This window comes from Podarcis bocagei (genome assembly GCF_964188305.1).
Source record: "Podarcis bocagei genome assembly, chromosome: 7".
In the NCBI taxonomy this organism is placed as follows: Eukaryota; Metazoa; Chordata; class Lepidosauria; order Squamata; family Lacertidae; genus Podarcis; species Podarcis bocagei.
In genome coordinates, this window is record NC_138132.1 from 80,608,131 (window position 1) to 80,628,641 (window position 20,511).

At 49.7% G+C, this 20,511-nt stretch overlaps 1 protein-coding gene across 2 annotated transcripts in view; it reads left to right on the plus strand.

The window, feature by feature from the left end:
• The window catches only part of IGSF21 (immunoglobin superfamily member 21), a 231,286-nt gene that overhangs the window by 198,083 nt on the left and 12,692 nt on the right, over nt 1-20,511 (plus strand). For both annotated transcript variants that reach the window (XM_081203122.1, XM_081203123.1), the window contains 2 exons: nt 6,397-6,512; nt 11,322-11,793. In XM_081203122.1, coding sequence (XP_081059248.1) covers nt 6,397-6,512; nt 11,322-11,793 — 588 coding nt within the window. The remainder of the gene's footprint in view (nt 1-6,396; nt 6,513-11,321; nt 11,794-20,511) is intronic.

Genomic DNA, 20,511 nt, shown 5'->3' on the forward strand with positions numbered 1-20,511 from the left:
ATTGGCATTTGTGGTTGGACAGGAGAGAAGAGAGAAAGAAAGGTAAAGCTCCATTTGATAGACAACACTGACTTTTCTTGTCTGTTGACTTTCTCCTCTGTCTGCCCTGATTGGTGCTGGGGAGGGGGGAATGTAGCAGTGACATAATTAGATTCTGACATCTCCTAGGTCAGGCAGGATGGTTTACACCTCCCCTGTTGGTTGGTTCTAAATTTAGCAGTCTTCAGCATTAGGTAAAGTTTCCTTCCTCCAGACGGCACCTTTAATTGGTCATGATATGTGACTTCATGGTCCAGGGAGCGCGGATGTGCTCAAGGGATGATTTAGGGGAGCGGCGAAGGTTACTGGCATTGCATCAGGAGTGGATAGCACCGCCGGGCATTCATTGGGGAGGCTGCGGTGTCCAGACAGAAGGACTCGTGCAATAATTGTCTTGGCTAACATGACACATCGTCTGTCCCTTATGGATGGTGTCAGTGGCTGATGATGAGCTAAACAGGATGTCACTTTGCTCATTAGAAAGTGCCTGGAATACAGGAAGATCCTAAAAGAGAGAGGCTCGCAGGGGAGCAATAGCTTCAGGGCCTACCTAGGACCCTCGCACCTACAGGACCGCCTCTCCCGGTATGCCCCATGGAGGACCTTAAGGTCCATAAATAGTAACACCCTAGAGGTCCTGGGCCCTAAGGAAGTCAGATTAGCCTCAAACAGAGCCAGGGCCTTTTCAACACTGGCGGAACACCTGGTGGAGTGCTCTATCTCATGAGACCAGGGCCCTGCAGGATCTGATTTCTTTCCGCAGGGCCTGTAAGACAGAGTTGTTCCTCCTGGCCTTTGTACTTGGAATCAACTTGATCCCCTCCCCCCTTTTCCTTTTTCCTTTCTCCGTCTGTGATGGAAGTCCTATCTGGGGACTTCCCTGGGTTTTTTTCTGGCCCATGTAGGACCAGTCTGGATAGCTGGCCTTGGTGAAGACTTGACGTTTTCATCCCCGCAAAAAGTTTTTGATTTGAGTTCCTGCTGAAAGGAGGCTGCATTTTAATGTTGTATTTTAATCTGGTTTTTAAGTTGTATTTCAATCAATTGTTTTTATACCTGGTGTTAGCTGCCCTGAGCCTGGTCTTGGCTGGGGAATGATGATGATGATGATGATGATGATGATGATGATGATAATGATGATGATGAACTCAATAGCATAAGAAGAACCTGCAGGGTCAGGCCAATGGCCCATTGAGTCCAGCATCCTGTTCTCACAGTGGCCAACTATGGGAAGCCCGTAAGCAGGACCCAAGCGCAGCAGAACTCTCCCCTCCTGGAGTTTCCAGCTTCTGGCATTCAGAAGCATTGCTGTCTCAGACTTTGGAGGCAGAACATAGCCATCATGGTTAGTAGCCACTGATAGCCCTCTCCTGCATGAATTTATGTAATCCTCTTTGAAAGCCATCCAGGTTGGTGCCCGTAGGTAGATGATGTGTGAGCCTCGACCTCCTCTGCTCTTTCTGAAGCAAGACTGCAGAAAATGCATCCCAGAGATGACAGGAGCACAAATCTTCCGAGCCATGCATCTGTTGCGTTCCATGTAGCTGTCGCTCCCTCCTGTTATTTAAACCCCCAGCCGGCTTTTTCTGTGTTGGCATCTATTCCCCCCCCTCCTCCACCTTACCATAACTCTCTCTTCCTCCATTTATCCATCTCTCATCGCTAACTCTTTCTTTCCCCCCCCCACCCTCTCCTGCAAAATGAGTTCTGGGATAATTTCTCTTCGCCGTCCCTCCCAGTCTATCTTTCTCGCATTGTGACACAGATATACAGCCTGGCATTTGGGGACTTGCTTCTCGCTTATGCTGGGGGAGGAGGAGAGTATATATATAAAATTGTGGGGGCCTTCGGAAGAAAGAGATACGATGTGACCAAACATGGCGATTTGGGAGTCCCTCTTGAGTAGTTGGTTAAAACTCTGCCTTAGGGTTGCAAAAACGTCTTCAGCCTGAAGGCAGCCTTCCAGGGCGCCAAATGGGTGTGAATTTCACATTGGTGCAGCAGGCTAGTTTTGATACACTCTCACAAACCCTCTCCATCCTACATCTGTGATAGCCTGGGAATCTGATTCAGAGGCTGAACCGGAGGAACCCCAGCCTGCACAGGAGTCCCTGCCTCCAGGGCCGGCTGAGCTGGGGCAGGGCCTTGGATCTGAAGCGCCTGCACCTGTGCCAGATCCCCGGCCCTGCCAGAGGAAGGTGAGTCTCCCCCTGGGTCCAGTAACCCTCCAGCCTCTCCTGAGCTGCAGAGGCTCAGGGCAGAGAGGCGGAGGGAACTGGTTTCTCCCAGGAGGAGTGCTCGCCTTAAGGCCAGGGGAGGCGGGTCACCTGGGGGCCGGGAGCGCCCCTGGCCTCAGAGAAGATAAAGACCAGTCAGCCCGGTCCCAGGTTGCGGGAGCAACGTCGTTGAATACCTGCTTCTGCCCAGACCCAGACCTATCCTTCCAGAGTTCCCGTCCCCGCCCGACTTCCTGCTTCGGACCCCACCTCACTCTTTGTGAACTGTTTCCAGACTCGTGACCCAGGACTGGACTTTGACCACGCCAACGGTAACCTTCCCCCCGGGACCAGCACAATATCCAAGCAAACAATATTCATTCTGTTTTTTTTATATACCGAATTTTTTGCTCTATAAGACTCACCTTTTCCCTCCTAAAAAGTAAGGGGAAATGTGTGTGCGTCTTATGGAGTGAATGCAGGCTGCACAGCTATCCCAAAAGCCAGAACAGCAAGAGGGATTGCTGCTTTCACTGTGCAGCGATCCCTCTTGCTGTTCTGGCTTCTGAGATTCAGAATATTTTTTTTCTTGTTTTCCTCCTCCAAAAACTAGGTGCGTCTTGTGGTCTGGTGAGTCTTATAGAGCGAAAAATATGGTATATAGATTTTTATTGGTTTTTTAAAATATATCATTTCCAACAATCATATAACATAACTTCTTCTCTTATACAATGTTTTAGACTTCTGTCAACACCTCTGATGATTTTCCGTTTTTTATCACTCATTCTGCATTTCTCAATTTCTCTCTTACTCTTAATTATCATTAACTAATAATTCACCTCATAGTCTTTCTTGCAATATTTCAGATAGTCCTCCTTACAAAACTTCTTGCAGTCCTACTAGCTTAATCCGTTCATCACAATTACTTTACAAATAGTTCGTATATTTACTCCAGTCTTCTAAGAATCTCTGGTCCTGCAGGTTTCGGATCCTTCCTGTTAATTTATCCAGTTCTGCATAGTCCATCAATTTCATCCGCCATTTTTCTTTCATCGGTAATCTTTCTTGCTTCCATTTTTGTGCCAGTTAAGAAAACAATATTCATTCTCAGAGTTCAAGGGCCCGTCCAATGGATTCAAATGGTAAGAAAGGAGATTTCAAATAAACATTAGGAAGAGCTTTCTGACAACAAGAGCGGTTCACCAGTTGAATGGACTCTCTTGGAAGGTGGTGAAATCTCCTTCAATGGAAGTTTTAAAGCAGAAGTTGGATGGTCATCTGTCAGGGATTCTTTGCATTGGCTTTTTTGACCCTTAGAGTCCCTTCCAACTGTACAATTTTATCATCCTGTGACCCCAGCCAGGCAAAAGCACTCAAGGAAGTTGTGAAGCAAGACCTGCAGAGAACTCCAAGGACCAGATGGAGAGGTCTGGAGGGCCACATATGACCCTATTTGCCCCTGATCTATGGAGGAAAAATAGCTCAGTTGGTTAAAGCAAGGTTTATTTATTGATTTATTGAATTTATATACCACCTTATACCCGGTGGTCTCAGGGTGATTCACAGAATAAAATCACAATCTATAAAATCCAAATAAGAACAATAACCCAATAGCGCGCACACACACACACACACAGAGAGAGAGAGAGAGAGAGAGAGAGAGAGAGAGAGAGAGAGAGAGAGAGAGAGATTTTAAAATGGCATAGGATGTCAAACAGATCAACCAAAGGCCTGGTTAAAAAAGAACATTTTTGCCTGGTGCCTAAAGGTGTGTAATGAAGGTGCCAGGTGAACTTCCCTGGGGAGAGCATTCCACAGACGGGGAGCCACTGAAGAGAAGGCCCCGCTCTTGTGTTGCCACCCTCTGGACCTCTCGAGGAGGAGGCACACGATGGAGAGCCTCGGAAGATGATCTGAGGGTCTGGGTGGGCTCATATGGAAAGAGGCAGTCCTTGAGGTATTGTGGTCCTGAGCCTTGAGGTATTGTGGTCCTGAGCCATTTAAGGCTTTGAATTGAGCCCAGAAACTCATTGGTAGCCAGTGCAGTTGGACCAGGATCACTGAAATATGCTCAGAGCATCTTGCTCCGGTGAGCAACCTGGCCGCTGAATTCTGCACTAGCTGAAGTTTCCGAATCGTTTTCAGTAGTTAGGCCATCCCTGTTCAGATAAGGGTGTAGCTGGGCCACTAGCTGAAGCTGATGGAAGGCACTCCGGGCCACTGAGGCCACCTGAGGTTGCAGGCTCAGTCCCCGTATGGGACAGCTGCATATTCCCTCACTGCAGGGGGTGGGACGAGATGATCCTCAGTGTCCCTTCCAACTCTATGATTCTATGTAGATGTGAAAATATTCAGTGAAATGTAGGGTCGAGCCTTTAAATGCTCCTAGAAATATTCCCAGGAGAACACCTTATGCTCCCGGGGATCCTACGTTTTCCGACTCAACAAGTGGAGCACAAGAGGTGAGGCGCAGTCTCTAAAACAACATAAACCAGAAGCACTTATTTGTGCCCACATTGACAAGGGTGACCGCTTGAGCGTTGTCGTTAGAGCTGGGAAGACTTTATAAAGTGTTTTCAAATACAATTGCTGTACAGATCCCCCCTGGGAGATGTCTGTAGGGAGATGGCCAAGTGGAACCAAGTGTGTGCCTGTTCTCTCTCCAAGGTTGTTCGATATTTTTGAGGCGGAAGCAGGCGGAAGCACATGGCCCAAAGCCCTCTGCTCCAAGCCGAAGGCTCCGATTTGCCGGGCAACGCTGTGTTGCAGCTCGGGAAATCCCGCCGGAGCGCCAGAGCGCGGGATGGAGTTCACGGACTGTCGCCCGGCATAAATCAACCACTCGCTCTCTCAATTTCGGCGTAACGGCTGTAGCAGCGTTTGCCAGCTGGGGCTCCCAACCCGCAAAGCTGACCTGCTTTCCGTCATCGGGGGCTGGGATTTCTTTGCAACTGGCTGGCAAAACTTACAAACATCAGGACAGAATAAGAGCCTGCTGTCCAAACACCCTCTTCTCACAGTGGCCAACAAGATGCCTGGGGAAAACCAGAAAAATATGATTTGACCACAAGAGCAGTTCTCCCTTCCTGTGGTTTCCAGCAAAGGGCGTTCAGAAGAAGTGCTGCCTCCAACCATAGAGGCAGAGCCATCGTGGCTAGTGGCCATTGCTAGCCCTCTCCTCCTCCATGATTTTATCTCCTCCTCTTTTATATCCAGAGGGACGCGGGTGGTGCTGTGGGTTAAACCACAGAGCCTAGGACTTGCCGATCAGAAGGTTGGCGGTTCGGTCCCTGCTCCTGCCAACCTAGCAGTTCGAAAGCACGTCAGAGAGCAAGTAGATAAATAGGTACCACTCCGGTGGGAAGGTAAACGGCATTTCCGTGTGCTGCTCTGGTTCACCAGAAGTGGCTTAGTCATGCTGGCCACATGACCCAGGAGCTGTACGCCGGCTCCCTCGGCCAATAAAGCAAGATGAGCGCCACAACCCCAGAGTCGGTCACGACTGGACCTAATGGTCAGGGGTCCCTTTACCTCTTATATCCATCTAGGTTGGTGGCCACCCCTGATTCCTGCAGAAGTGAGTTCCATAGGTTAACTATGCTCTTTGCAAAGAACTGCTTCCTTTAGCCTAGGCGTCAGCAAACTTTTTCAGCAGGGGGCCAGTCCACTGTCCCTCAGACCTTGTGGGGGGCTGGACTATAATTTGAAAAAAATATATGAACAAATTCCATGGCCCACAAATAACCCAGAGATGCACTGTAAATAAAAGCACACATTCTACTCATGTAAAAACACCAGGCAGGCCCCACAAATAACCCAGAGATGCATTTTAAATAAAAGGGCACATTCTACTCGTGTAAAAACACGCTGATTCCCAGACCATCCACGGGCCAGATTTAGAAGGGGATTGGGCCGGATCTGGCCCCCAGGCCTTAGTTTGCCTACCCATGAGCTAGATGGAGCAATTCTCTGACTCTGTATAAGGCAGCTCACTTTGCTTCTATTTAAACCTTAGTTTCCCTACCCATTCTTTTGTCTTTCCTGAATCTTCCAAGGTGTGGGTGGCTGGGTCTTTTCGGTGGAGTATGATACCAAGGAACAATTGAACTAACTATCAACTATCTTCCTCTTGCTCCAACAGCCCCTCCCATGTCTATCTCAGTCATTGCTGCAGACACGCCAGCTCCCTTCAGCCGCTACCAGGCTCAGAACTTCACTCTCGTCTGCATCGTCTCCGGTGGGAAGCCTGCCCCAATGGTGAGTTTTGGCAAGGGCAGTGAATTGGGGAGGGGGCAGAGCATTCAAGGAGGTTGGCCCACATGACCCCTGGGGCCCTTCCCAACTCTACAATTCTCTGATTCTACCATTTTAATGGGACGCGGGTGGTGCTGTGGGTTAAACCACAGAGCCTAGGACTTGCTGATCAGAAGGTTGGCGGTTCGAATCCCCGTTGACGGGGTGAGTTCCCGTTGCTCAGTCCCAGCTCCTGCCAACCTAGCAGTTTGAAAGCACGTCAAAGTGCAAGTAGATAAATAGGTACCACTCCAGAGGGAAAGTAAACGGCGTTTCCGTGTGCTGCTCTGGTTCACCAGAAGCGGCTTAGTCATGCTGGCCACATGACGTGGAAGCTGTACACCGGCTCCCTCGGCCAATAAAGCGAGATGAGTGCCGCAACCCCAGAGTCATCCGCAACTGGACCTAATGGTCAGGGGTCCCTTTACCCTTTACCTAAAGAAAAGCAAGATATTCCAGGATCAAATCAGAAACCAGGACAGCTTCTGCAAATCCAGGACTGTCCATGGAAAATGGGGACACTTGGAGGGTCTGAGAGAATCGCCTGCTCCCTATAAGCAGCCCTGGTCAATAGCCCTGCTGCAGCTCTTGGAGCCTGTTGACATTTCTGATCCCCCTTGGCTGATCCTTTTTTTTTTAAGCCTAGATGATCCCCTCAGCCCACCATGCTGAAATATAGATGAACAGGGAGAAGGGAGTTGCAGAGGCAACTGCAACCAGGCTAATTAAAGCGTTTTGTCGCCTAAATGGGTGCCTTCCAACTTACAATTCTATGATTCTATGAACTTGCATTCCTTCTGTGGGCCATAAGATCAGCTTCATATCAGTTTCCTGCTAAAGTTGTGGACCAGGTTCGTAGAATTGTCCTCTAGTCCATACCCCTGCAATGCAGGAATTGCAGCTGAGGCCCAAGCTAAAAGGGGGCCCATTTGGAGGGCTTTGGGCTTTGGCCAAGTTGGGCTAAGCCAGCCACAGATTGCTGAGGGTCAAGTTGGGTCCAGAGCTATCAGGGCTTTTGTCAGAGAGGAAGGAGCGGCAGGCACTGGGTGGGAACACCCCATGAAGAGGCCAAGATACCCCTGATCTCCGGCTGTGTCTCCCCAGGAGAAGGTAGGAGCCCGACAATGCCTGGCTCACCTTCCTGCAAGAACAGGATCAGTGCCTCCACTGAACAGCTGCTCAGCGGAGACTTCGATCCTGTGGGTGCAGGCTGCTCCTTTCCAAATGGCTTCCATGTGGATCAGGGGCACCAGCTGCTGGGGGCCAAGCCCTTTTGGGGCCCCTGAAAATTTTGGGGGCAGGGGGCCACCACCCCGTGTTCAAAAAACGCAGAGACAAAGCTTGGGACTGAATGTGGCATGGCTCCGGTGGTTGGCACCTTCCTGAAGGTCGATGCAGCCTCCCTCTCCCCTCCTCCATGGCTCCAGGATGTGGGATGTGAAACACAAGAGCAGTCAAGTACAACATTCCTAGAGTGAACATGTTTACACATGGGGAGGAACGTTTGTCCAGCCAGCAGGTAAACTTCCTGTTTCCTTCTGGGCTGGGACAGACTTCCTGTGCATGTGACTAGAGGTGGGCGTGGCCTCACCTGTGCAGGTAACGACAAAAGCACAGGGCAGGGCAGCCATTTCTCTCTCTTTGACTACATGCATCGAAGAAGCAACATCTGCTTAGCCAAAGATGCTCTCTTGGGTTCCAGGCAAGAGAGGACAAAGGGACTGTCTCCTTATGAGATAGTTTCCAGGTGTATGTTACTTTTCTAAGCTACCGGTAAGTCTGCCTTCTGGGATCTGATTGTGAACAGAATGTGAGTAAACTCTTTCTATACTTTTATAGAAGACTGTGTCGTGTCTTATCTTTTATGAGGGAATAAGGGGGAGATACCAGAACAGTTATTTTAGAGGCTTTAGCGAGCCTGAGCAAACGCATCCGCTGCAAGTTTAAAAAGGGGAATGTTACTCTGCTAAATTGTGAAGTTGTTAACACAAGTTGGAAAGGCTCTAATCAGACAATATATATCCTCTCCTGCATCCCTGAACATTCCCACACAGGAAGAAGTGGAGAAGGAGCTGCCAGCCATTGCAGCCATGTGACCACCGTGCTAGGCTTTTCCCCCAGCTCTTCCCGATGTCCTGATGTCACACGTGCAACATTGACACCCTCCCATTGCCCTTGCAAGCTGGTGCTCTGTGTGGAGGAAAGTTGCTTATGAATCAGTCCCCTGCAGGATCGATGCCTCTGCACAACTGCTGTGTAGAAGAGACATTGACCCTGTGGCTGTAGGGTGCCCATTCCCTGCAGAGAAGCCACTTGAATTGCCCTCCCTTGCTGTTAGTCGAAGGCAACAGGACAGACCCCCCCCCTTCTTGAAGGACCTCTATTTTAGGAACCCCTCCCTAGAGAGACCAAACTGGCTCCCTCCTTGCTGCCCTTCCTTTGGCAGATGAAGACTGTTCTATTCCCACAGGGTCTGTTTTTTATAAGGAAAGGGCTTTCAAATAGAGCCGTGCTGCTTTTATCATCTGCAGTCTAATATATTTGTGGGAGTTTTTTTTAATCCCTTTTAATTCTATTGGAGTTTAATTGCTTTTTAACTGTTGTGTGCTTTTAGCTTTTTGCATTTTATGTGTGTTGTTTTAAATTGTGCAAGCTCCCTTGTGTCCCAGTTTGGGAAAACAATGGAATATAAATAAATACAGTTCTACTTCTGTTCATCATCATCCCCCCAGCAATGTCGAGTAGATGGAACCAACAACTCAGTGACAAGGCGCGTGTCAGCCTAGATAGCTCAGCTCATTAGAGAGCGGTGCTGATAATGGCAAGGTTGCAGGTTTGATCCCTGTATGAGACAGCGGCATATTCCAGCATTGCAGGGGGTTGGACTAGATGACCGTCAGGGTCCCTTCCAATTCTATGATTCTATGTTTGGCATGTTGAAGGCCCCTGGTTTGGTCTCTGACACCTTCTGGCAAACATCCCTGGAGAAGCTGCTTCTAGTCCAGTGGTGTGATTCAGTATGAGCAGTTTCCTGGGTTCAGGAGTGAGACTTGGCTTCCCATTTCCTATCTGTAAAATGTGGATGGGGGAAGCAAAGGTGGCCAACCTTTGCAGGCTGTTGTGAAGCAGAACGAGATCTGTCCTGTGCATCAGTTTGCATGCTGTTAAACGGAGTTTGGAAAATGATATCTTCCTCTGCGGTCCCTCTGGAGATGTCTAGAATTTGTCAGCTTTTTTTTATTTTCCTCCCAGACTCATCCCTCCCCTCTCTCTGCCTCATCTCTCCCCTTGTGGATTCTCTTTTATGCAAACACACGCAAGAGATTTAAAGTGGGGAGGCGGTGGGAGAAGTGGGGGGGGGGAGAGGAAGAGAGTTGAGGATCTAAGGACCCCGAGACTTATTTCTGCTTATTCGTTCCGATGTTTGAAGCATCTGAATTTTTTAAAAGGGAGAGAGAGGTGAGAGGAAGCCTTTTTCAAAAAACGTATACTTAAAAATAAAATGCAAACCACACACTTATCTGCAAACATTCCTGCGGCCGTTTCATTACCACCATGACATCCGGAGCTTGAAAGGAGCTTTTGATAAAGGAATACAATCTTCTCTTCAGAGAGAGACGTTCAGAAATATTTTTAACAGGCGTTGCGTCTGCAGAGAAACCGTCCTCCGAGCTACATAAACACACTCTCGCATGCACCTCTGCAGACTGGCACCCTCTTTCCATGCATACCTGTGTGATCATATAGCCACAGTTCAGGGTTAAATAATGTGGATGCCACCCTACCAATGTTGTGGGTCTCAGCATCAGGACCATCCAGGACAGGTCAGGGATGCCAGGGGTCCAGAAGCATCTGGTACCCAAATGCATTCTGGGAGGTGGCCACATGATCCTGCTGGGACAAGGGGCTCCTGGGCCTAGGAGCCACTAGGGTGAAGGTCCTCTCTGGGGCCTCAGATAAAACTCAAATGTTCATTGTCCTCTCCTGTGACTTAGGGAGGTTGGCAGATGCAGAAATGGGAATGGAAATTTGATATCCGCTTCCTTGTCCCATGTCTGGAACAGAAATTGATGCAGCAGATGTGATTGGTATTTGCTGTTGTTGCTTTCCACCTACAAATGACACGTAATTGATTATGCTCCTCCCTCCCAGTTTCTATTGTGTTTCCTTTGCACCAGAATTCACGGTGTGGAATAACGTAATGACAGCGCAATATACACTAGTTATTTAATTTCGCCACAGTGAACAGTGAGGTGAATAGGGAAGGCCCTGGCGGAAAGTGAACGGCAGCAGAATGGAAACAGGGCTGCAGGGCTGTGAGAGAGAAATGTTAGCGGGGAGGGGGTCTCCTAACAAATTCTCAGCTTCCGTAACTGTTGAATAGTGGGTAGACATGGCAGACAACACAGCGATTTCTCCAAAGCAGCTCTTTATTTTGTAAGCTGGAACAGAACTGAACAGCAAACAGCTCAGCCGGCCTGCTTTTATAGGCAGCCAGCTGTCAACATTGTAGCAACAACAACCCAGGGTTTCCGGCCTAAAATAACTGACGTGGACCTGAGTGAAAACTATCTACAGCATCCCCCTGCTGGCCCAGGGTGAGAACTTCAGTACATAACAGTAACAAACTACAACTCCCAGGATTCTTTGAGGGAAGCCATGGCTGTTCCAAAGTGGTATCGGAGCGCTTTAATGGTGTGGTGTGAATGTGGCCTGTATTTCTGCTCTTGAGAAGGAATTGACTGCAGTCTCTTCCCAAATTTCCCCCTCCAGGTGTACTTCAAGAGAGACGGGGAGCTGATTGAGGTGGTGCCCCTCACAGAAGCCCCCATTAATGCCGCCGGGTTGCAAGACGGCCGGGCCTCCCGGAACCTCTTCCACCGAGACATGGACGACACCAAGATGCAGAAGTCGCTCTCCCTCCTGGATGTGGAGGACCGGGGTGGCAGGCCCTACACGGAGGACCCCTTGAAAGGCCTCACCCCCAACCAGGGACTTTTGTTCAGCCCAGCTACGGAGATCATCCCAGAGACTGTGGTGAGCCGGGAGTTTCCGCGGTGGATCCAGAACGTGGAGCCCATCTACTACTTCCACCACACCCACATCCCCATCAGCGATGGCACCGTGGAGGTGCGGGCCATGCTCATGTGGACGCTTAACCCCCAGATAGACAATGATGCACTCTTCAGTTGTGAGGTCAAGCACCCTGCCCTCTCTATGCCCATGCAATCTGAAGTGACGCTAGGTAAGATGGATGGCCACCATGGTTGGTGGGAGAAAGTGGGATGGGCACATGGGAGTGGGTCAAACCATCTGGAAGTGGACCTGGATGGGCACTTGGGAGTGGACCGGTCCACCTGGAGGTGTACGTGAGATGCACACTTGGGAGTCAATTGAAACATCTGGAGATGAATTTGGGATAGGCATTTTGGAGTAGATTGACCCATCTAGAGGTGATTACGGCAGAGCTGTCTGCTGTCTGCTCTGCGCTGGTACACCGAGGACTAGGTCTAATGGGCTCCAGCTGGAGGAGGGTAGACTTTGATTGGACCTATGGAGAAACATATCTGTTGCAACAGTGATTTGAAAATGGCATCAATTGCCTAGGCTAGGGAAGCGGGGCCTTTGCTGGACGTTTTCAAGCAGAGGTTGAACAAGTATTTGTTGGGGATGAGCAAACTCTGGATTCCTTGTAGTTGTGTGGATGTAATGATGTACATGCACACAAGGGCTGTCACATGGAAGAGGGAATGAGCTTGTTTTCTCCTAATCTGGAGGGTAGAACCTGAACTAATGGTTTCAAGTTACAAGAAAGGAGATTCTGACTAAACATCGAGGGGGGGGGAATCTGACAGTAAGAGCTGTTCAACAATTGAACAGTCTCCCTTGGGAGGTGATGGACTCTCCTTCCTTGAAGGCTTTTAAGCAGAGGTCATGGGTGCTTTAAAAGGGACACGGGCGGTGCTGTGGGTTAAACCACAGAGCCTAGGACTTGCTGATCAGAAGGTTGGCGGTTCAAATCCCCGCAACAGGGTGAGCTCCCATTGTTCGGTCCCTGCTCCTGCCAACCTAGCAGTCCGAAAGCACATCAAAGTGCAAGTAGATAAATAGGTACCACTCCAGCGGGAAGGTAAACGGCGTTTCTGTGCACTGCTCTGGTTCGCCAGAAGTGGCTTAGTCATGCTGGCCACATGACCCTAGAAGCTGTACACCGGCTCCCTCGGCCAATAAAGTGAGATGAGCGTCGCAACCCCAGAGTCGGCCACAACTGGACCTAATGGTCAGGGGTCCATTTACCTTTACGTTTGGATGCTTTAGCTGAGATTCCTGCATGGCAAGAGGTTGAACTAGATGACCCTCAGAGTCCCTTCTGACAGGACCAGTGGTCAGTGATGATGGGAGCTGTAGTCCCAAAACATCTGAAGGGCTGAGTTTGCCTATGCCTGGTATAATGTGTTGCAGTATTCTAACCTAGAGGTTACCAGAGTATAGGCAACAGAAGTTGGCTAACCTTGCCTGTTAGGCCACCAGCTGAAGCTGATGGAAGGCACTCTACACTACTGAGGCCACCTGAGCCTCAAGTTACAGCAATGGCTCCAAAAGGACCGCCCCCGCCCCCCAAGCTACGTACCTGCCCCTTCAGAGGGAATGTAACTTTATGGATGACTTTTAAAAGGTATTAGACCGATTCATGGAGCATTAGGCTATCAATGGCTACCAGTAACGATGGGTGTATATTACTTCCAGGATCAGAGGCAGTCTACCTTTTAATTTAAGTCGCTGGGGATCGCAAGAGGAGAAAGCTGCTGTTGGACTCAGGCCCTGTGTATAGACTTCCCTTTGCGGAATCTGGGTACCCACTGTGAGAACAGGATGCCGTTGGCCTGATCTAACAGGTTCTCTATATGTTCTTATAACAACCTTTAATGCATTCTAAGAAGTATGGGAAATTTTATTAAGCACCCAGCACGCATCCCCACTGTGAAATCCCACATGAATTCCCCCTCCCACCTCACACACAGGCCAAAATGATTGGCCCAACACTCGTGGAGATTTGAGCGTATTTCCGAGGGAAGCAAATTGGTGTGGCACCAGGAAGGCGCTCTCTCTCAAAAAAAGGGGTCCTTCTAAGCGTACGGTCCTGGAACTGTTCCTTTTAAATTAATGAAATTGCCTTCCTTCCTCCACCACCCTGCAGCTCCACCTGCTTGTACTTTCCTTAGGTCTAATGGGCTCTTCAGACCATTATCAGCCATCTGAGATTGCCTCATCCAGCTGAGATCTCTTGTCAGGCATAAATGATGGTTCCCTCCTCCCTTCCGTCCTACACATTTCGTTCCTCCGTTCTCTCTTTCCTTCTCATTAAAAAAAGAAGGCAGTTATCTAGAGTGTGAGCACAGACCTTCGCTCTCCTCCTCCTTTGTTCTTGCCTATCATTAGTGAGCAAGATTTGAGCTAACGAGCCTTGGTGGACTGCAAGCCGTGCTGAAGGAACGCCAGGGGGAATTTTCTGCTTCCTCCGTTTCATCCAGTGGCTTAGCTCTGCTAGGAAGGTGTGTCATTCACCTTTCAACCTGGTGGCTCCCAGGGTGGTGATTAGCTGTGACTCCTGCATCACAGGGGGTTGGGCTAGATGACTTATGAGGTCCCTCCCAACCTTACAATTCCATGAGATGAAGAGTCGCCCAGAAGTAGAATAACCCACAGAAATTACACACATCTCCATCTTCAAACTAAGCCACCACTCGCCTTTACTTCCCCTACAACTTTGCCATCTATGGAGCGAGATGGACCACAGCTCTGACTGGGTATGAGGCAGCTTAATTTGCTCCTATTTAAGCCATCCTGGGAGGACCTCTGCCTGAAATTCAGAGAGAGCTGCTGACAGTGTAGATAATTCAGAGCTAGAGGGGCCCATGGTCTTACTCACCACAAGGAAACTTCAATACGATCATATGAGTATGGCTCTCCTAGCTGACGACCTGAGATCAGATAGTAGGGCATCTTGCCCATATATCTACATACATCCCTTCAAAATGTGCTCCAGGCTGAGAAACTGTATCGCACTTGGAACTCCTGGTTGTTGAAGGAGTTCAGAGAGGGAGCACGGATGAAAGTCAGATAAGGTTCTGGCTGCCATTCCTTCATCGCGAAGAATCTCACAACCACTTCTGAGGAAAGCATTGATATCATAGCTGAAAGGGAACCTGCCAGTGTCATAATGCCGTTATACAAATCTATGGTGTGACCACATTTGGAATACGGTTCCGGGTGCCTGACTTCAAGAGGGATGTTGTTGAGTTGGGAAAGGCTCAGAAAAGGGCAACCAAATTAATCAAGGCGGTGGGTGGGGGGTGTGACTCCCCTATGAAGAAAGATTGCAGCATTCTGGACTTTTTATCTTAGGGAAATGGTGAGTAAGAGGAAGTACATGAAATGATGAACAGCCTGGAGAAAGTGGAAATTCTTCTCACTCTCTCAAAACACAAGAACAGTGAAGCTGAATGTTGGAAGATTCAGGGCAGATAAAAGATAGACCTTCGTGGAGTGCACAGTGGAAAGCAATGTAGCACCAAGGGGGATAGCAACACAAGGAATAAAGTCCACTTTCACAATGGGACATTCACCCCTCTCCTCCCACACGCCCCCCAATCTTTTTCTAGGGGTTCCTCCATCCCTCCAGAGCAGATTTTGCATTTTGCAAGTAAACCTCGTTCCTTGTATGCCGCAACTTACGTAGTTGAATCTTACCCCTTCTGCAAGGGGTGGCTCACTTGCCATGGAAAACCCACCCATCTCCCTTGCCAATGTTTGAGGCATAGCATGTGGGTCAGTTTTAGCTTGTGGACCACCTTCCTTCCAGACCCATTACAGTAGTACCTCGGGTTAAGTACTTAATTCATTCCAAAGGTCCATTCTTAACCTGAAACTGTTCTTAACCTGAAGCACCACTTTAGCTAATGGGGCCTCCTGCTGCTGCCACACCACCGGAGCACGATTTCTGTTCTCATCCTAAAGCAAAGTTCTTAACTCGAGGTACTATTTCTGGGTTAGCGGAGTCTGTAACCTGAAGCGTATGTAACCTGAAGCATATGTAAGCCGAGGTACCACTGTATTTCCCTGCTGGATCAGTAGCACAGAAACATTTCATGAGATGGCATCCCATCCCATACGTTACAGCAACTGGCCTCTGGTTGGCCAATGTAAGAACAGGATGTTGACAAGCCAGAACATGTGCAGAAGAGGGCAGCCAAGATGATCCAGGGGTATAGAAGCCAAGCCGTATGAGGAATGGTTGAAGGAGCTGGGTATGTTTAGCCTGGAAAAGAGGGGACTGAGAGGAGTTATGAGAGCTATCTTCACATATCTCAAGGGCTGTTACATGGAAGATGGAGCAAGCTTGTTTTCTCCTGCTCTGGAGGGTAGGATTCGAACCAACGGCTTCAAGTTGCAAGAAAGGAGATTATGACTAAACATCGGCAAGAATTTTCTGACAGTAAGAGCTGTTTGACAGGGGAACGGATTCCCTCAGGAGGTTGTGGACTCTCCTTCATTGGAGGTTTTTAAGCAGAGGTTGGATGGCCATCTGTCATGGATGCTTTAACTGAGATTCCTGCATTGCAGGGGGTTGGACTAGATGACCGTTGGGGTCCCTTCCAACTCTACAATTCTATGCTTTTATGCCTCTATGCAGGGACACGGGTGGCACTGTGGGTTAAACCACAGAGCCTAGGGTTTGCTGATCAGAAGGTCGGTGGTTTGAATGCCCGCGATGGGGGGGGGGGGCTCCTGTTGCTCAGTCCCTGCTCCTGCCAACCTAGCAGTTTGAAATCATGTCAAATGCAAGTAGATAAATAGGTACCTCTCTGGTGGGAAGGTAAACGGCGTTTCCGTGCGCTGCTCTGGTTCACCAGAAGCGGCTTAGTCATGCTGGCCACATGATCTGGAAGCTGTACGCCGGCTCCCTTGGCCAGTAAAGCAAGATGAGCACCGCAACCCCAAAGTCGTCCGCGACTGTCCTAGTGTGACAGGAACTGGTCAGGGGTCCCTTTATCTTTATACCTCTATGAGTAGATGGGTTGGTGCCCTGATCCATCAGGGCTCTTCTTACTTTCTTATGTTCTGCTTAGCATCCATTGTTGATCAGTCAGCCTTAGGGGGCCTGATCCACAGACCGTAGCAGGAGAAACCCAACATCAAAAGAGATAGGGTGGACCCTTAATCCCTTAAGAGAAGTCATTAACCCTTCCCCGTTTTACTTGATCCAGCTCCGCTTGCTGTCCCCTCCCCTCTCAGGCTAGAGGAGGAAGATTAGCCGATGTTCTTTAAGGAGCTAATCCTGGGAAGAGTGTCCTGATCAAACATTCCATTGAGCCTTGCCTTTGCGAGAGCTCCTCTCCTCCTGTCAAACCCGACATTTACATATTAAAGACAAAATACCTTTTATGTTAATCCCCAGTGGAGAAGCTGCCTTTGGCTGAGAGAGACATAAATCTTACACTTCCAGGATAATGGGACTCGGGCAAGGAGATCCTGTGCTCAGTGCAGAGGCATTTGAAGGATGCTCCTCCCTCCACCCTCATCTTAAGAGTCGGTGTCTGTGACAAGAGTAGAGCAAGGGATTGTCGAGCTGCAGGAAAGTGGCTGGTGGCGGATGGTCACCGGAATGTAGGAAGCTGCAAAATTCCTGTTCAGGACCTTGGTCAGCTGTCTTGGCATTGTCTACACTAGGGGTCAGCAAACTTTTTCAGCAGGGGGTTGGTCCACAGTCCCTCAGACCTTGTGGGGGGCTGGACTATATTTTGAAGGGGGGAAAAAACCTGAATGAATTCCTGTGCCCCACAAATAACCCAGAGATGCATTGTAGATAAAAGCACATTCTACTCATCTAAAAACACCAGGCAGGCCCCACAAATAACCCAGAAATGTATTTGTAATAAAAGGACACATTCTACTCATGTAAAAACACACTGATTCCCGGACCGTCCGTGGGCCGGATTTAGAAGGCGATTGGGCCACATCCGGGCACCGGGCCTTAGTTTGCCTACCCATGGTCTACACCATGCCATGGGTCGACAAACTAAAGCCGGATCAGGCCCAATTGCCTTCAAGATCTGGCCCGCAGACGGAATCCAGGCAACGGGCGTAGCGTGTGCACAATGCTTTTTGTGACTCCGCCAGGCTTTGGGGTCAAAAGTGAGGTGGGCAGCTGCTCAAGACAAGCCCCTTCTTCATCTGTCGTGCTTGTGCAGCAATGTTTTCTTCCGGGGTGGTGGGTGGGGAAGAGGGAAAAGGAGCCACAGTTCGGATTTCCACCATGGAGCTGCTGGTAACTGACCTCAGGAAGGGCAGTTGCAGTGGCAGGGGCTCAGAGGTGCCTTGGGAGCAACGCCCTCTGGTGTCTGTGGTGGCGGTACTCCCCACAGGAGGAAGCAGGGAGCGTCTGGGCGGCTGCACTCCAAAACAGTTCTGTGCTCTGCTGGGGAGGCCGCTTGTTAACTACAAGGTGTGAGCCATGGAAAGGTAAATAGCTGCTGCCTCATCTTCCCTCACATGGGGAAAAGAACATTTTTGTTTGAGCAGCACCCGCCTGACTTAGTGGGGCCAACGGCTTTTCCCTTCTCCCGCACATGCACACACGCTCTCCAGGGCTGACAGGAATGGCACGCTTACCTCAGCCCCCCACCTCTCCACCCCGCCTTATGAGAGAAATATTAACTGTCAACACGTAAAACGCAAAGGAAGCAGCGTGGGTGTATGAGGGAACACTCCCCCCCCCAAAAAAACAAATCACATTTGGGCAACGTTGGGGTTGGTCCCAATAAGGGTTTTTGCCAAAAATGCGGGTCATAATCATGGCAACATATAGTCCGGCCCCCCACAAGGTCTGAGGGACAGTGGACCGGCCCCCTGCTGAAAATGTTTGCTGACCCCTGGTCTACACTGAACTGGGTGGCACTGTGATCTAAACCACTGGGTCTCTTGGGCTTGCTGATCGTAAGGTCGGCAGTTCAAATCCACTCAATAGGGTGAGCTCCCGTTACTGTCCCTGCTCCTGCCAACCTAGCAGTTCGAAAGCACAGCAGTGCAAGTAGATAAATAGGTACAGCTGCAATGGGAAGGTCAATGTTCTGGCTTCCATCACGGTGTCCCATGCACCAGAAGCGGTTTAGTCCTGCTAGCCACTGGAAAGCTGTCTGTGGACAAACGCCAGCCTCACTCAGCCTGAAAGGGGAGATGAGCGCTGCAACCCCATAGTCAAATATGATTGGACGTAACCGCCCAGGGGTCCTGGTCCTTTACCTTTACCTTACACTGAACTGCCACAAGGATCCAAACTTTCTTGCTGGAAAGGATATACAGAGGCTCGGGCCCACTGCCAATGTCCCTGACTATCCAGCACTGCCCTGTCAGCCTGGGGCAATGCTAACCAGCAAGGAAGGCAGGCAGGCTTTGTGGCATTGGTAAATAATAGAGGAAGGAGTGAATAATTGACAGGGAAATGGTTTGATCGCCAGTGGGCAGCCTCTGCATGCCTGAAGGCATTTGGGGTACTGGGCTGCAGAGCCGCTGCTATTTTTAATATCTTGTGGGGGAAAGATCTGTGGTAATTCTCTCCTCATCCCCATTTGTATTAAAAACGGGGGATCCAGAAGAAGCACAACTATTGCAACAGTGCCCCATTAGATACTCCACAGGGAAGCCTGCAAGCAGGCCCTGCTTAAGATTTCCAGAAACTGGTGTTCAGAGGCATACTGCCTCCAACAGTGGAGGTAGAAGATAGTAATCATGGCTAGCAGCCATGGATGGCCGTTTTCCTCCAGGAATTTGTCCAACCTTTTTTAAAAAATCCCTCCAAGTTGGCAGCCATCATAACTTCTTGTGGGAGTGAGTTCCACAGTTTAGCTATGAACATCAGGAGAGCCCTGTTGGATCAAGCCAGTGGCCCATCTAACCAACCCATAGCTGTCAATTTACAGATTTGAAAATAAGGGACCAGCAGCCAAAATAAGGGATTTTAGTCAACCAGCCAGCAGCCAAACGAAGCCTCAAGCGGTGGTTCCCACAGCGCAGCAACCCGGCAAAGGGGATGCAGCAAGGAAAACCACTGTCACCTCTCCGCTGGGAAGCGCTGAGCAAAGGCGAGTCCCAGCGCAAGGCCTGCAAGCTCCACCCCCCAGTCGTTCTTACACTCCTTATTGGGTGAGCAACGCAGCCAAGCAACACAGTTGGAGCCTCCCTCCTCCCTGGCCGGCAGGGAGGGAGAGGAGGGACATCATCAATCCGGGACAGCAGCGGGATAGCATCGCTGGGATAAGGGAGTTTCCTGCCAAATAAGGGGCGGTTGACAGCTATGAACCAACCAGATGCCCGCAAATGTTGACCTGAGTGCAACACGTCTCTCTCCACTTGTGATTCCCTGCAACAGATATTCAGAGGGATTGTGGGTATCTTTTTCTGAAACAATCCTCACTGCAAGGAGTAAAGAATTCCCACGGATGGTCAGGAAGCTTCCTCTAGGATCGAAGGAAGAACTTCAGAATCTAAATTAGAACTTCAGGATCTAAGGAATGTCGGAAGAGCCTGGCTGCTGGATCAGATCGATGTCCCCATCTGGTCCAGCATCGTTTTCTCACAGTGGTCCCCTAGGTGCCCCAATTGGAAGCCCGCAAGGATGGATGCAATTGAGCACACTCAAAGGCACACTCTTCCGTTGTCTCTTGAGACAGATGGATTGCCAACAACCAAAGAGCCCTCATGCTGAAACAGCTGAAAGACACATGTTGACCCCCTCACTTATTGCTTGGGAGTTCTGGGCCAACCTGCTGTGCTCCACCCACTCATTGTCACTGCCCAGCACTGCAGAATGATTAGAGCAGCTTCTCTCAACATCTTGGGTCCCCAGATGTTGTTGGGCTACAACTCCCATCATCCCTGACCACTGATCCTGCTAGCTAGGGAT